Source organism: Peromyscus eremicus, chromosome 14, assembly GCF_949786415.1.
Source record: "Peromyscus eremicus chromosome 14, PerEre_H2_v1, whole genome shotgun sequence".
Taxonomy (NCBI): Eukaryota; Metazoa; Chordata; class Mammalia; order Rodentia; family Cricetidae; genus Peromyscus; species Peromyscus eremicus.
In genome coordinates, this window is record NC_081430.1 from 9,303,093 (window position 1) to 9,320,462 (window position 17,370).

General features: G+C 38.8%; 1 protein-coding gene and 1 long non-coding RNA gene across 6 annotated transcripts in view; one reads left to right on the forward strand and one right to left on the reverse strand.

Annotated features, from left to right (window-relative positions):
- Etv1 (ETS variant transcription factor 1) overlaps positions 1–17,370 on the forward strand; it is an 86,551-nt gene that overhangs the window by 57,919 nt on the left and 11,262 nt on the right. For all 5 annotated transcript variants that reach the window (XM_059279395.1, XM_059279398.1, XM_059279396.1 and 2 more), the window contains 2 exons: positions 14,021–14,087; positions 16,139–16,209. In XM_059279395.1, the coding sequence (XP_059135378.1) occupies positions 14,021–14,087; positions 16,139–16,209 (138 nt within the window). The remainder of the gene's footprint in view (positions 1–14,020; positions 14,088–16,138; positions 16,210–17,370) is intronic.
- Positions 1,601–3,161, reverse strand: LOC131924172 (uncharacterized). The gene is made up of 2 exons (XR_009382809.1): positions 3,025–3,161; positions 1,601–1,879 (listed from the first exon to the last, which is right to left on the reverse strand). It is a non-coding gene; the product is annotated as an uncharacterized LOC131924172 (long non-coding RNA).

The following is a 17,370-nucleotide window of genomic DNA, read 5'->3' on the forward strand; positions in this document are numbered from 1 at the left end:
AATGTTGTGACAATAAAAGATGTCTTAAAAGAGAAAAGACAGCATGATTGTGCTCTAATAAAACCTGACATTAATTATGACATGGGAAATGGAAGGTCTATTAGTTATAATTATAATTACAGGAATGCAATTTCAACTGCCGAATATTTAAGATAAAAAATTCAAAATATTATGTTATTAAAGTAGAAATCTTTATTCAAGGGATGAGGCTGGGGGAACTTGGATCAGAAGACAGAGAAGAGAAACAACTAGATATTCAGGGAGCCAGAGTGTTAGCTATACAGTGTAGCAGTTACATCGTGGTACTATGCTGGAAAGTTAATGCAGTATGTCTGTTCTGTAGATTTTTTTCTCTCCACTAGCCAGGAAGTGCTGTGTAAAGCACCACACAGGTTTTTATTTACCAGTTAGTTGCCTTCTAGAATTCAATGCATGTACAGCACTCATTGCCCAAGTGGCCACATACAGTTAAGATGTGTCGAGTGCCTCGTCTGCAGTGTGTAAAACAGTGACTTTAGGCAGCATCCCATTTATACGAGCTCCTTTGCCCATGTCTGTAACTATCTATATCACTTGAGAATGCCAATGATACAGGTATTTTATTGTTCACCTTGTATGTATATTTTTGTGACAGTCTTTCTATGTAACCCCAGTTGACCTGGTTCTCATCATGTTGACTAAGTTAGCCTTGAATTTTTCACAGTCCTTCCTCCTCAGCCTCTGGACTGCAGCTAGAATTGGTGTATGACCACCATCCCTACACATGCAGCAGATATATATAGTCTCTGCAGAAACATCGTTTCCATCCTATTCCAGGGCGTACATATGAATTTTATTTGTAGTTCTTAGCTTATTAATCAGTTCATGGTCTTTCATTGTATTTGTTCACAATAAAGGAGAGTGTGCCACAGATTTTTGCATGTATTATTATTGCTTACCTTAATCTGGATTCAGAACATCTGTATGGGTTGAAGGCTCTCTATGAGATCTGGGGCTAGAATAGCGTCAGCTGCTTTCAGACCTGGCGATATGCTTCCCTAATTTAGGAAAGAATGGATTTCACATGGCCCAGTGGCCAAATTTTATTCTAATTTGAGGTGCTCACTGCTTTGACATAACAAATTATCAGACCTCAAACTCTGTAAAAGACTAGGTTGTACTCTCTTCTTTCCTTGCTTTCATGCTTTTTTTTTTTTCTAACAAGTTTATCTCAAACTTTCTTTTTCCCTTTGAGACAGGGCCTCACTGTGTAGCTCTGCCTGGTTTGGAGTTCACTATGTGGACCTGGCAGTCAGTGAATTTACAGATAGCTGTTCCCCGAATGCTGGGATTAAAGCCGTGTGCCACCTTGTCTAGCTCCTCCAACATTTATTTTTAAGAATTGAGTTTATCAGCGGCTGGAGAGATGACTCAGCTGTTCAGAGTGCTCATTGCTCTTGCAGAGGACCTGGATTTGGTTCCCAGCACCTTCATGGCAGTTCACAATTGCCTGTAGCTCCAGTTCTAGGGGATCCACGTTGTATTCTGGCCTCTGTTGACACTAGGAACACATGTGGTGAAGGTACATACACATGAAATAAGAACAATCTTGAATGAAATCTTGAAGAAAAAGAGTTGAGTTTATCAAAGAGGTGGCTCTTTATAAAGTTCTTCTGTCAAAAGCTCAATAATAATTAGAAGAAAGAGAGCAAATTAATGGCCCACTAGCTTCAAGTCCTTTGTATGAAATTTGATTTTGTCTCCGTTCTCTTACCAGACTTCCCACTTTTATTCGAATATCCTAGTATGTGAGGCATACAGTTAAACCAGAACAGAGGACTTGAGACTTCTGTCAGCTGGGTTCACTTTACATGAGCAGGCTTGTGAGGTACTGCAGAATCTGAAACAGATGAAAGGAAACTTTTAGAAGAATAGCACGTCCCTTTCTCACTCTTCATTGCAAACCATTTTTACCTGGGCAACCTCTCTCATATTCCACATATATTTATCACCTTAGAAAAATGTAAAGACTTATTTTCTGTCATTAGCTAGTAAAAATATGATATGTGGGCAGAGAAATGGGAAAATAAATACTTCCAAAATATTTACCTCATGTTAAATGTGTTAAAACTAAAATATGTTTTAAGTTTCTACTGTCAGACCTGACGTATATGTCTAATATTCCCAAAGGGCTCTGAGTCCTCTTCAGTTTCAGAAATGGGGCTAGTGGAGGATTCTTGTGTTGTGAATTCTGTTCTGTTTTGCTGTGTTGGTGAATCATCATCCTGAGCATCTAAATCAGTGATTCTTAACCTTCCCAAAGCTGCGACCCTTTAATACAGTTTCTCTTGTTGCAGTGACCCCCAACCATAGCATTATTTTTGTTGCTACTTCAAAGCATGACAGTTTGTTACTGTTATGAATTGGAATGTAGCTGTCTGTGTTGCCTGGTGGTCTTAGGTTGTTCAACTCCCAAGGGGGTTGAGTCCCACAGGTTGAGAAGCACAGATTCAGATGGACAGCGGTGAAGTGAGTCCTAACTGCACTGAGTGAGTGTAGCTTGGGCTTCCAGTGGCAGGGTTTAGAAAACGGTTTTAAGTTAAGGTGAAGTCACTGGGAAAGGCAGTAAGAGCAATGCCATTATTTTTTGCATTTGTCTAATGTACAGAGGCCTTTATGTGTTTGGAAGTGATTCGTCAGAAACTTAATTCACTGGCTAACCTTCTAAAACATTTTAAAAAGATAACAAAACTACTCATGGTGCATCTGCAGGTTATGACTTCTACTGTTGTTACTTCCCCCTTTAACAATATCCCAAAGCTCTTTCCTCCGCAACAGCAAGCCTAACACAAACAGCTGAAGAGGAGGGAGGATTTATTTTGGATCAAGCTTTTGATATGTCAGTCCATAGTCTGTGGCAGTATTGGTTCTTGGTATATGGCGAAACAAAGCATCCTTGAAGTGGGGACGTATAAGAGAGGAGGAAGAGGAGGCTATGCTGGTCTGCATAACCAGATACGGGGAGGGGAGGAGACCAACTAGAACCTTCAAAGTTTCCTCTCTGGAGACTGATTTCTTCCAACTCCTAATTTCTATCCCTTCCAAATAGCGCAGAGTGGGAGACCAAGTCTTCTGTACTGGAGCCCATGGGGGGATGTGCATACTTCAACCATAATGCCAGGATATGCTTGTGTTAAAGAACAACTTGTTATTAGCTCACAGAAAGAGACATACATCCTAGCAAAATCAACTTCAAACATACCTTCTAACAAATTCTCAACAACTGGATATTTTCAGGAAGAAAAAATATTGTCCAGTAAATGCAAGGAATGTAATGATCACAAAAGAAAGTTGTCGAAAATTCTAATAGAGTCAAGTATAATACAGGATGTAGCAAGCAAAGGTTCTTGGTATTTGTTGGAATATTCCAAGACGTCATAAAATATCCACCTTCATTATTTTCAAAATGCAAGAAATGTGTAGTTTCTATTTGGTGAGCATTTTTATACCATTGGTAATTCAGTGATTTCATACTGAAGAAACCATTTTTCCATTTTTAGTTATTTTAAAAATCTAATCAGAATTGGGCTCTACTTAGATAGTCACGTGGGCAAAGAAGAGGGATATGTTTTTCTGCTTGAAATCCCTAACTATGAGAGTTACCACATCCCTCCTAATGTATACCTTCTCTGGTAAGCCACACGGTCACAGTTCACCTCATTGTGGGTAGAATGGAACACCTAAAATAGGAAAAAGACCACAGTATCTAGACCAGTTTAACTCTTCAAAAAATTACAGAGGTCCCCAATTATATGTTTGAACAGATTTAGAAAGAAAAAATAAGTAAAACCTGTTTAACATGCTTAACATACATAGCAGTATATGTAAGAATACTATGTTATAGTGTATAGTTACCATGTTATAGTTTGCCTATCTTTGTGGTCATGTGACTAACAAGGAACTGCAGTTCACTGCCCAGCATCACAAGAAAGAATTCAATTATTTATCACCAATCCTGGAAATGACCAGAATTCAAAATTTGAATTAGAGCTCCTACTGAGTGCATATTGCTCTTGCACCATCACAAAGTTAAAGTTAAGTAGGAGGTTGTCTGCATTTCAGTACAAGTACTGAGTCTAAATCACCAATCAACAAGTTAAATATTTTAATATCCATCCCCAAATAGTTGTTTGCAATGAGGTTTTAAAGGAATTGAGTCTTAGAGGTTATGCAACACATTAAATTATCAAAAATATGAAATAATGTTGGGTCTGGTGGCACATGCCTTTAGTCCCAGCACTGTGGAGGCAAAGGCAAGCAGAACTTCATATGTTTGAGTTCAACCTGGTCTATGAAGGAAGCCTCAGGCCATCCAGTGATACATAATGAGACCCTGTCTTTTAAGACAAACAAACAAACAAAAACCAAACACCACATAAAATGATGTATATTTAATCATCAGTAGTGCTCTGTATGATGGGTTACCACTCATCTTCCCACATGACTTCTTCAATTATTTAAATTTTGAGCCTACAAGATAAGGCTGTAATGTTTTCTAGCATTGATGTGCTGATGTTGGAGATTGTTAGTTAAATGCTGAACTGCCATCATGCCATAGTATAAACCGATTTAAAACAGGCTGCACTTTTCTGCTTCTGACTTTCTCCTCTGCCCTCCCAGGCAGGACACGCTTCCCTAGCAAACTGCTCAGGTGTAAACATGGGGCCTGTTGATTGTAACTTTGTTCCCATGTGGCTTCAAGTCACCAGGAGACAGACACGCTCTCTTCCCTCAACAGGGAAAAGCACGTTACAGATTGCAAGTCAAACCCATGTAACACTGCTTGGGTTAGCACCAGCCCCTCCAATTCATCCCTGTGGCTGCTTAGATTAGATAAGTTTGAACATTGCCATTTTTGGTCATTTCCAGTGCAATGATGATTATGGTTCCATGAACTCTGGCTTTTTGTACCTGAGATGTGACGACACTCCCACAGGCTGAGCTCTGGCCCTCTTCCACATGAAGCATGCTTACTTAAGGCTACATTTTATTTCATGGAATGATGCAGCTTGTTTTTCCCTAACTTTTAACACTGTTGCTTGAAGAAATGCAAGTTGGGAATCACTTGGGAATTTTAAAGAATGAACTATTGATTCTGGGCAAGATGTTAACCTCCTATCTGTCGCTCTAGAATCCAAAGATAATTTTCTTTTACCCAACCAGGGATTTGTGGACAAGTAGGATGATGTTTTAGGTGCTCCAACTGTGAGAAGTGACAGTGGCATTTACCTTATTGATTTCATTATTATAATAGTTGTCGAAGGTCAGCCTCACAATTTGACTGCTTTTAATTGCCTTCCATGCCTTATGTGGGTTTCTGGTTAAAATAGCAACTCTTCCAAACCAGGATACTGGTCTATGCTCTCAGTTTTTCTAAGAAATGCTTCAATATACTCTAAATCTACAGTTACTGTAAGTGGCCCTGGCGAGTGATTTGATTTGAGAATTGAGACTACAGTCTGGATTTACTCTTTATACATTAACACAGGTCAAATGGACAGGGACTGCATTTTAAGTCAGTAATGGAAGGCTGAAGGCTGTCTTAAACCAATCATATCAGTTTTGCCCATGACTGATTGATCCCTGGGGGCAGAGCCTTGTAAGCATTTCTCTTCCATGAATGGACTCCACAGAGCCTGGAGTTTCATTCATAAAATGGAGCCTGAAAGGAAACACACACACATGCACAGGCACACACACACAGCCTGGCTCTCTGGAATGTCATTTATACAGAGCTGGAGGGTGTAGTGTTCCATCAGCGGCTGCTTCGGCCGGTTGACTGGAAGTAATGATTAATGCTCATTGGTCCTGCTTGCTTGTAACCTGACACCATTTATGGCCTTCCAGAGTTCCTAATGTATGGTCAATGAGAAGACAACATTCTCAAATCAGAAACATAAACAGGAACTGGTGGGTCTGAATTCCATTCAAATATGTCATCTCAGCCCCACTGTGTTTGTCTAACTTGGATTTTACAGGCAGGAAGGGGGGAAGGGAGGGGTACTCCCTGCTCTTGTTAGTTGTACTAGCTTGGAAAAGGGAGTTTGAAGGGGGTGGAGTACACTTTTATAGTGTGTAATTTATGGTTTCTTTTCTAACAAAACAACCAGGACACAGGCTTCGAGTTGCTTACCCCCAATGGGTGAAATGAGAATAGAACTGTTTTTATAAGTGGAGCTGAGATTTGAAATTAAGGGAAACAGTTTAAAGACCGTTGGCTATCTCTCTGTGTCTAGTGAATATCAACAAAAGAGGCAAAAAAAAGATTACCTTCTTTTCAGAACTCTCTCTCTCCCTCTCTCTGTGTGTGTGCATGCTTATTGGAGTGTATGTTTTTAGATTTTAAATATTCTTATAAAATATTTTGTTTCTCAAGGACTTCCATACTCAAATGCTAGTATAGAAAATAAGAAGTAAGAGCTAGGTAAGAGGAGGAATGGGTTTCATAAATATTTTCATCTAGGTAGGATGCAAATAACTTGAAATAACTGTCAAACAATTTGTGTTGGGTTGAATAGATGCTTATCATTTTCATTGTGTGTGTATGTTTTTATTTAATTGATTTTAATAGTTCCTTGTACATTCTGTAAGGACAAATATTTCAAATAAATAGGAAAATAACCATAAAGCAAAACAAACTGAAAAATTAGTAGTCCTATGGTTGTGATTATTTAACAGGCCTCTTTAACTCTTAATTTTGAACTCTGACTCCTCTTTGTGTGTGAGTTCTGAGAATTTGTTGCTTTATCTACATGATCTGGTTTTGATTTATGCTCAGCATTAAACAATAAAACCACCTAGTTGCTGTGACATTCAGAAAATACCAACTTTTGGGTCTGGTATCGGTTTACCATTTGTATCACATGGAACCAGCTTTGTAGTTTCTTTTGGCCCTCAATTTACTTATTTCCAAAGGGGGAGACTAGTGTTCTTGTAAAGATTAAATATGGTTATGATTGTGAAGTGCTTAACTCAGTGTCTGGCACATATGAAGGGACCCCACAATAGTGCAGGGCATTCATTGGCGTGGTTTTTAATAGTGATTTCTGTAGATTGCTTCAATGATAAATACATCCTCTAACAAGGTGCCAAACTCACACTTGGGTTAGAGGACAAGATGAACTATCTGAGATAGTCTACTGAAGTCAACATTTATAAACCTAGCCTTCTGTGTCTGACACAGTTCATGCTAAACTTCGTTAGTAGTTTCATTTTTGTTGGAAGCAAGCAGAAAAAATTATATACATATTATATTATAGCCAAGTAAGGTAGGAATCCCAGGAAAGATGAACGAACCCAGGAGGAAAACTCTGCCTCAGATACTTTCCTTTCAAATCATACAGATTCTAACAGGAAACCAATTAGGGCGGACTGGGTACGCAGCATCAAATCCTCCACTGCAGAATGCTGTTGTGAATCATTGGGTCAGCTAGCGGCATTGGTTCTCATATTTACTTTTAAACCCCATCGCAACTGCCAGAGTATGGCAATAACTAATAAATACCCCAAGTCACAATAATGCTTGTGCCTTTGCCACTTGAACTCTATTTGTATTCTAGTTTAATAAAAATTACCAGCCTGTAAAACTTAAAATATCCTGAGTTCATAATGTCCATATACTGTTTGGGCCTGCTCAGGTTTTGTGCGTGATACTGTCCAAAAAGTGTCTCAGAAGCTTATGAGAGATTTTGGTTTCAGAGGGAAAATTCTGTGCTATTGTTTGTCACTGTGCTGCTTTTATCTCTCCGAAATCCTGAATTCACTCACTGCATTACTTCCTCCTTCCTTCCTTGGTTCAGTGTAGTGTGAATTTAGTTTCTTTTGTCTTCAGTTTGCTGAGAAATATCCCAAGTGTGGATGAAGCAATACTAAATTCATCCCTCCTTTCTTAAAACTTAAGCCATGTCCAAATCCATCACTTTCTTTTTTTAGATGTGCTTATTTTATTATATGTCTATGAGTGTTTTGCTTTCACGTATATTTATGTATCCTGTGTGTGCTCGGTGCCCAGGGAGATCAAAAGAGAGTGTTGGATCCCCTGAAATGAGAATTAGGGATGCTTGTGAGCCGCCATGTGGGTGCTGGAATCGAACCTAGGTCCTCCAAAAGAACAACAACAAAAAAAAATGGTCTTACCCACTGAGCCATCTCTCCAGCCCTTCCACCTTATCTTCAGACTATTAGGTTCAGACCTTCATGACTGAGAACCTGCTGGTCCATAAGGCTTCTCTGTTTCAACTCCTCCTTTGTCATCTTTCTCATGTGAATCTAACATTCTACTGCTGGAACTTATTTTGAACTTAATAACTTGCAGATTTCTCCAATATAGAGCACATTATGGGTGCAAAACCATCTTTTACATGACTGTGTCTTTCAGAAACTGTAAAATATAGTTTTCTTGATTAACTATACCAAGTTCATTCATGCTTCAATTGTAAAAGCAGAGCTAAGGGTGACGTGGGTGTTTCTGCATTTGCGTTTATACGTATCTTCATGAAGCTTGTGTTATTTATGCCCTAGACACGCTTGGGGTTTTGAACATAATATGTGATATTAATAGGAGTGAGAAGAATAAATAAACCTAAACTAGTGAAGGAAGGACTTGAAGAGCTGAAGGGAATGAAAACAATCATGTCTAATATTCATCTTTATTGAGACAAGTTGGTGTCATCAACTGTTGCTACAGTTTGTCAGGATTTTTTTCTTCAGTGCTTGAACTTGAACCACGTACTTTCTGCATGCTAGGCAAGCACTCTACCACTGTGGATATCCCCAGCTATGTCAGGGTTTAATACACCAATTTTCAGAAATTTGTTGACTAATAATACTAACAAAAAGTGATTAAATCTTCCAGCTTTGTATTGAAGTGGACACACACACACACACACACACACACACACACCCCTACACCTTTTACAGATTTGCATTGTTTTACAGAATACAACATTTTTGATTCTGTATAGTTAATATTTTAAGTTTTATTCCATTATCTGAATGTGTTGAACAGAGCTTAGCATGGTGGTTCATGCTTGTGATCCCAGTAGTGGGTAGACTCATTCAGGAAGAGAGAATGAGACCCCATCTTAAAAGTGAATGAATGAATGAATGAATGAATAGTTCCATATGGACTCTATGCAGTCACATCACTCCCACAAGGAGTTAAAGTGTACAGCCAGTCAACTTCTGCATTCTAATTTAAAGGAAAGCAAAGACAGAGTCATGAGCTACTTTTACTTTCCTGGGATTTCTCATTTACCTTAAGACATTTGGAAGCTGGATTAAGATGTACATTGATTATTACTGCAGGAATCCAGCCAGAAGCATCAAATGAAGGAGACTCCCTTCCCAACCTCCTTGTTGGGTTTTGTTATATGAGATAATCCCAGGTTTACACACAGCTTGGTAACAAAGCAGTTTCAGCAACCACTAAAACTGCCCTAGCCAATCATGACTAATCTTTCCTCTCTGGGTCTGGCATGGCTTTGGGAAGCTTACACAAATGATACCCTAAAGGGGAATTTTCATTTTGTACAACTGAGCAGCAAATATGCAAATCAGAGGCGTGCCTGGCATATTACATGTGCAAAATTCAAAGCTGCATTTTGTGGTAAAACTTTTGGTAAAGCTTCCCACGTCAGTGTTGTGTTTTCCAGCACAGCTTCACTTTGTAAGGCAAAGAGGGAGAAAGCAGTTTTTTTTTTTTAAAGTTTCTTACACATGTATCGTGATATGAAGTGATACTTTCTGTATCATTTCAAATCTGATACCTTTAATAGTGATACTACATGAAGCCTAACCCAAGCGGGCAGTTTGGAGACTTCCGGTGCTTTGTTCCTGATTCCACCTCCACGCACCGAAGCCTGGAGATGCCAGCAGCACTTCACTGCTTTGAATTTTTACAGCATATTAGATCAGCTTTCATCACGACAAGAGCTCATCTGAAACAAATTACAGGCACTGTGATTTGTAAGAGTTGATTTGGTCAGCACTAATATCGAGTTTTAGAACGCTTTGATCCACAAGTTTCTACATCAATAAAAATCCTTTGTCCTAAATTCAATTTACATAATCCAATTTATAGACTGACATTTAAACTCCTTAAGCCAGTGTTGTTTAAGAACAAACAACAAGGGTTAATATTGCAAAAATATGAAGTTCAAAGATGGATTCTTGAGTATTTAAAATGTCTGGTGGAAATTCTGGCTTAATCATAAATTCATGACTGTTCAATCAATATATTTTTTAGATATCATAGATTAAGAGATAGATTTACAGAGTCTATTCCAGAATAACTACACTAGTAACCAACAAATCAACCAGCTCATGGAATTTAAGAACATGAAATTAAGATGTACAAGTAAATTATTGAAATATATAATTATATCCTAAATCCTTTGCTAGTGGAAATATTACAACACTTTTAAAAGTATCACTAGCACTCTCATTTTACAGATGAGAAGGTTGAGGAAAGACCTGTTAACTAACCTGCCAAGAGCTACACTCCCTTGAAACAAGAGACCCTAGACTTGAATTTGTGCCTAGTAGGTGACAGAGTGGTTGCTGGCCATCACTGTGCTGTGTTGGTCATCCTAAAATTATAACCAGAGGATGCCAGATAGAACAGTGTAAATGTCCTGCCGTCCTAGCGTGTTTGTGTAGGTCAGGCTTCAGTAGGCTGTTCCAAATAGAACAGTGTAAATGTCCTGCCGTCTTAGCGTGTTTGTGTAGGTCAGACTTCAGTAGGCTGTTCCAGATAGAACAGTGTAAATATCTTGCCGTCCTAGCGTGTTTGTGTAGGTCAGGATACACTAGGTTGTAGCTCTTGCATTGTCCTTCCTTCCACAGGAAAGTGGAAGGCCCTGCCCAGTGACACCTCCATTCACTGTCACCAAACATTGGCCTTTGAAGTCCCTACTTAGCCTGGCTTGGATCTTCATTGAACATTTAGCAAAAGTTCAGATGGAATGCCAAGTCTCACCAGTTGGACTTTTTTTTTATTAGATAAGGTAGAAATGAAAGCAGCAGGCAATTTAATTAGCAGTAATTTTTCTGGGCAAGTCATTACTTTGATGAACTTCAGAGCAATGTTTACGGCCCCTAATTAACCATGTTAGTCATTTGATTGAATAATCACTTTGGAAATGTTTCTACAATTTGATTAGAGTCTGACCCACTCTGATAGTCATAAATTAACTGATATCACTTTAGAATAACATGACTTTAGTTATTCTAGTGAATAAACCTCCTAGCCCTTTCTTTTATTTAATTTTTTTTTCTGGCTTCTCTGGACTATATAAATGGCATCCATTTTAAGGGCAGACTGGATTTAAAAATGATAGCCAAGACCTTGCCTTTAAAAACTAGTTGCTAATTTTATTTATTCTCATGTAATAAATGGCAGGAATTGGAAAAGCACAATTCTCTCCATAAATTGTTACCCATTGTCTTCTTAAGAATGAAAATCATACACTGGTCTTTTGTAAACTGTAATGAAAGTTCTACCTGAACCTTATTATGTGTCACTGATTTTTTTATATAAATTTTAGGACAATCTATTTTAAATATCTAGATAGACCTAGAATTTTCGAAGAACAGTGTAGTAAAAGAGCAGCTGTTTTTCCAGCTGCAGGAGAATTAGACAAATTGTGCATAAAGTACCTCTGACACTGTGTCTAGATTTCCAGGATTACACTAATTTTACACCGTGTTAGAACACTCTCCCTAAGTGTCCTTCAGCCTTGGTTACTAGGTTCTTCAGAAATAGTTGCGTTTCCTCTTTCTCCTGCTCTGGGAAGGAACGCACGTTCAGTCACACTTATATGTGTGTGACTTCAGCCTCTGTCTTTCCCTCTAGCTGCCTCAGAGCTCGCCAGCTGTTCTTACAGCCGTGCTCCAGGTGTGTAGCAGTCAGTAAGAGTATTTTTGTGGCATGGTGTCAACATGTCAACACAAAAAGCTTGCCTCTGAGCAGCTGTTGCTCCGACTGCAGTCATTATCACTGTCCCTTCCAGGCCCAGCTGTTTTGAGGGACCTTATGCCTGGCAATAAATCAGAATAACGTTAAAAATTAATTTCAAGGTTCCTCATTAGTTTAAAGTGGATTGCTAACTATTTGGCCTATTATCAATATTGTCAGGAAAAGAGTCACTTTACCTTCATAGACTCAGAATTATGCACGATATAATAGTGTATAAACTGTGTTATAGAAAAACGTGTGTTTGCAACTTTACCACTGTCCTCACCCCATAGACTGTGCTTTCTCATGTACTTTTATTTCATGTAAGTATTGGATTTTGTTTTTCTGGTGCTGGGGACTGTGCCTAGGGCCAGTGCATGTTATACGAGGGTTCTACTGCTGAACTCTATGTCCAGCTTCTTACCTCCTTGGCTTGATTTTGTTTTGTTGTTTACGCTTTGAGAGAGTCTCTCTGTGTAACTCAGAATGATCTCAAATTCACAGTCTTTATTCCTCAGCCTCTTGAATACTGGGACTATGGTGTGTACCACCAAAAACATACTTTTTAAATGTTGTTAGAATTATGGCTTACTGGTGAAATGTTTTAGATTAAAACCGTGTGGGTTAAAATATTTTTATGTTAATAATTTCTCATATTTTTGTTGACATTAAACCAAAAAATTGTCACTTGTCATCAGACCGAACAAACAAAAATACTGACTTCGAAAATGGGAAATTCTAGACCAAGGGAAAAACCAGACCAAATAAAGGGTATTGATTATCTATTGTTACAACGAGTGTATAGATGGATAGATAGAAGAGACTGGGCTTTGAGATTCGTTCTTTAAGGATGGTATATTTGAATTACAAGCAGTGGAAAGGAGGGAATTTTTTTGTATTAAGTATTGCATTTGTGATACGCATTTAGATTTCCTTTTTTATGTTGCTAAAAAAAAAAAAAAAAACAACTAGTAAACCGTAAATATGTTTAAATTAACTTGACCAAGTGTTTATACATTCAAGGGTAGGACTCAGTCTGGGAGATCTGAAACTTGTGTTTTGAGGAACTAGATTTAAGAAAAATAAATAAAAATGAAGTACAAATATAGGTATTAGGCAGGGCTCATAAGAGACTCCTAAAATACAGGAAGACCCTTGATTTTGGGGGCTGTTATACATCTGACTGCCCTCAGCACCTTGGAACTGGAGAACTGTAATAGGTGCTAGGGAATATGTCTCAACCTTTTATTTTATAGAAATACAGGTAAAGGAAGATTTGTCCAAACTTAAGTAGCTTTCATGGTAATAAGGACTTGAATTTAAATCATGTCTCCTGAGCCATATTTATTTATTTTTCCATGTCATAATCACTGAACGTGTTCAGTTCTGAGTTAGCACTGCGAGTCGAGCTTTATGGTTAGCCAGGCTTGTTTTTCCTTCCAGACCCCTTAGCCCGGTAGGTGGGGCTTTTTCTTAGCACAGGCACCGTGAAGCTGTTTACTGTGTACTGTTTCTTTATTAGCTTTGAACATGATCTATATTCTTAATAAAAATGAAAAGCCAAATAGGCTGTTATCTAATAAAAACAATTAAAAAACCTTAAAAATCTCAAGATAACTCATGAGATTTAATTATCCTATCTTTTCTTAGTCATTTCTGTCTAGTATTTGTGAAGTCATCCATATGTGAGCCTTGGAGTTTTGCAGTGTGCATAGACAGAATAATGTGGGGTATATAAATTGATTCCACTTGCCCTTAAACAGACTGGTGTGACATAGTGTGGTATTGCTGAGCTTCAGTAAAGTTGAGTGGGTAAAAGTATGTTCACTTGCTTATTGAAGAGGGTCAAGCTTCACGGTGATACCTTAAGCTATAGGTTCTTGGAGGCCCCCCTGAAAATGTTCCCCGTGTGCTGACAGGCTCACTCTTCCGGACTCTTGATGTTTTTATTCATTTCTGTCTACCTTCCACCTGTCCTGCCCTTCTAACCTACCTCTCTTTGACAAATTTTGTTTCTTCTTTCAGAAGTGCCTAGCTGCCACTCCATTTATATGAGGCAAGAAGGCTTCCTGGCTCATCCAAGCAGAACAGAAGTTAAGTTCTCCATGTTTTAAAATTCCTTATAATAACATTAAAAATAAACACCCAATCCAAATTTGGATTGATTTACTCATTCATTGTGTGCTTTGGGAAAATGCATTTGTGATCCTAAAACCGTATTTTTAAAATTATCCTTTGGGGTTGGGGATGATCAGTGGCAGAGTGCTTGGACAATAGACCCAAGGCCTTGGTTTCAGTCCCTAGTAACGCCAAAAACAAACAAACAAACAAACAAACAAACAAACAAACAGGAATAAAACAATAAAAACCCCAAAGCAATAGCAAACCCCACTCTGTCTTTGGAAAATGAAAGGACAGTCTTTGATATCTTGGTAGCTCGGACTTGGTTATTAACCTGAGTCTTTTCCACACAAGTAACTGTGTTCTTCCCTGCCAGCACCTGGCAATCTTTTAAACTAGAAATTGCTCCTTACAGACTACATACCTTCCTCCACTCTGCCGACATATATCCTGGAGAATATTCAGCTATAACTTTATAAACCGAAGTCACAGTTTTGTAGTAAAACATGGTAAATTGATTTCGCCATTCAGTGTCCTGGATTTTGTACCTTTTGGAAAAGTAATTGTTAAGAATGGATTCACATAAGCTGTGTAGAGAAGGAGTTATTGTTTCAGGTAGCCACAGTGGAACTCTCTGCTCTAATAGATTTTGACATCTGCGAAGTAATAGACAAGAAATGATTTTATCTGGATATTATCTCCACTGAGGGATTCCTGGAACTCTGACTTAAACAACATGTTTGTTCTGTAAAATTGCCTTAGACACAACCTTTTCAGTTAGGATTAATATTCATGATTTTATATGAATGATATTAATCAACATTTAAGTGACAGCAGATGACAATAAATTTTAAAATACTTGAGAGCAAAAGCTTTACACCAGTGCGTAAAATTACTTTTGCTGATGTTGTTAATATTATAAACCTACCATAGAGAACATTGTAGTTGATGAATAAAGCTATGTTTAAATTGTGGGGAATTTCTCCCTATAATTAAAGGTGACAATTAGCTGAAGTCAAGTACGTGAGAGAGAGAAAATGATTATTAAAAGATATCAGTTTTACTCTTTCTGTGAGCTGAGGTATTGTACAGCACAAAACAAAAACAGTGATAAAACCCCCTTTCTTACTCTCTTGGGTATTAATGAAGAGAAGAGGTTGGTGAGTCACATGACTAAGTGAATGAATGCGCTTGCTACCCAGCCTAGCAGCAGAGTTCAATGCACAACCCCACATGGCGGAAGGAGAGAGCTCACTACCACAAGTTGTCCTTCAGGCCCACGCTGTGATGTATGCACAGCACACACACGAAGTATAATAAAAAGGATTTTGAAGTGAGAAGCTTAGCTTCCCAAGATATGTCCACAAGGAAGTAAAGGGTAAACTAAATCAGTTTCAGAGCGCCAGGGGCAATACCAGAAATAAAGGACAATCCCAGAAATTCAATTTGCTGTCCCTCTCTTGAATAATGAAACAAAGAAGCCAGAAAACGAAATGATGCATTATAAAGCCTAGGTCTGCCAATATTTTGGTAAGGTCTAGGCTTAGGTCAGCAGTTATAAATCTCTGATGGTTACACATCACTGTGCTATGGCACCCTCTAAATTTTGGAGTGCACAAAAGTCATGAGTCTTTATAAAAGCACTATTACTCTCATCCCCATTTGATAGATGGGGAAACTGAGGCAAAGAGCCAAACTAATGTATCCAATATCAAACAGCTGGAAAGTGGCAGAATCATTTTCAAAGTATCTTTTTGTGTTAGTGATTAAAGAGTTTAGGAGGGTGAGGTGGTCGTGGCACACACCTTTAATCCCAGCACTTGGGAGGCAGAGGCAGGTGGATCTCAGGGAGTTAGAGGCCAGCCTGGTCTACAAAGCGAGTTCCAGGACAGCCAGGACTGTTACACAGATAAACCCTGTCTCAAAACTCTACCCTTAACCCCCCCCCCCAATATAAAAAAGAACTTTGGCGTTTAAGCTCATATTCTATCATTAATAACCGTGTCCCGCTCTTCCCCCCACAGGCTGCATGTTTGAAAAGGGCCCCAGGCAGTTCTATGATGACACCTGTGTTGTTCCAGAGAAGTTCGATGGTGGGTTTCTCTCGGTTTCACCACTGGATTTTTATGAGTACAGTTCACACTTTCCTCTTCTGAAAGCAGTTAACATTGGCACTTAGAGGTTTCTATGCACGTCCTTTATCACGCACCATGGACTAGCGAGCACACTGAACGTCGTTCCCTTTGCTCCCCGCTCCCTTTGTTTCTCTCTTCTCTTTGGTTCCATGAGAGCCCTTTTTTTTGGAGATGGGACAGAAGAACGTCATTGTTGTTGCGCTTTGTGCAGAGCAAGGCATCTTTCCATTGCCCTGCTGGGCGCATGCAGCTTGTTATTTGAGATTTACTGAAAGCTGATCCTGTAATTAACAAAGCAGAACAGAAAGCATGCTACTGTGGATGCACTGATGACTAATGCAGCCTCCTTTCTTTTTATTGTTCATGAAAAGATGCATTATGGAGCACAAGAACAACATAACTGCCCATTGAGTTTCCTGATTGCTTGCCCCCACACTCCCACCAAGGAAGATGTACATTACTAATGTAGCATTATGTCGTAATTGCTTAAAAGGAAGTTAGGAAAGCATTACCTTTTAAATATCTCTCAATAGTGCAATGAAAGGGTCCCAGATATTAGAAAAGAGCGTCAAACTAGATAGAGTCTTCTTTTCTTGACAAGCATGGTGGCGAAAGCCGACATTTACAAGGAAGGTTGGAGGAAAAGGGAACGTTTAATTCACTTACTGGTTCTTCGGAGTGGTCTCCATATTTCCTGCTTTGATTGTCAAACAGGAAATGAGCAGGGGCCCTCTGATTAGCTGATTGCAAAAACTTTGGGGATCTCGGCTGTAATGACTTGGGCGCTCTCAGAGTTTTTAATTGTCATTATTTAAACAGCAGAGTGCATGCTCAGATTGCTATTCAGTCTCACATAATTACTTGAGGGCTTAACCGCCAAGCTTCTTGCTGCTCTTGTAGTTTTTGGAAAGGAGGGTGAGTTTTAGGAAAATCCATTTCCTTAGCCTCCCTTAAGATGGCTAAATTTATTAAAGATCATGGACTTGAACCCGCAAGGGAAGCACCACTGTGGCTTCCTTCTGTAATAGTTACATACTCTTCTATTTTAGAAATGTGAGTTGTGGTAACTACCCCTATTAGCATGCCATCATAATCTTAAAATTCCTTCCGCCTTTTCTG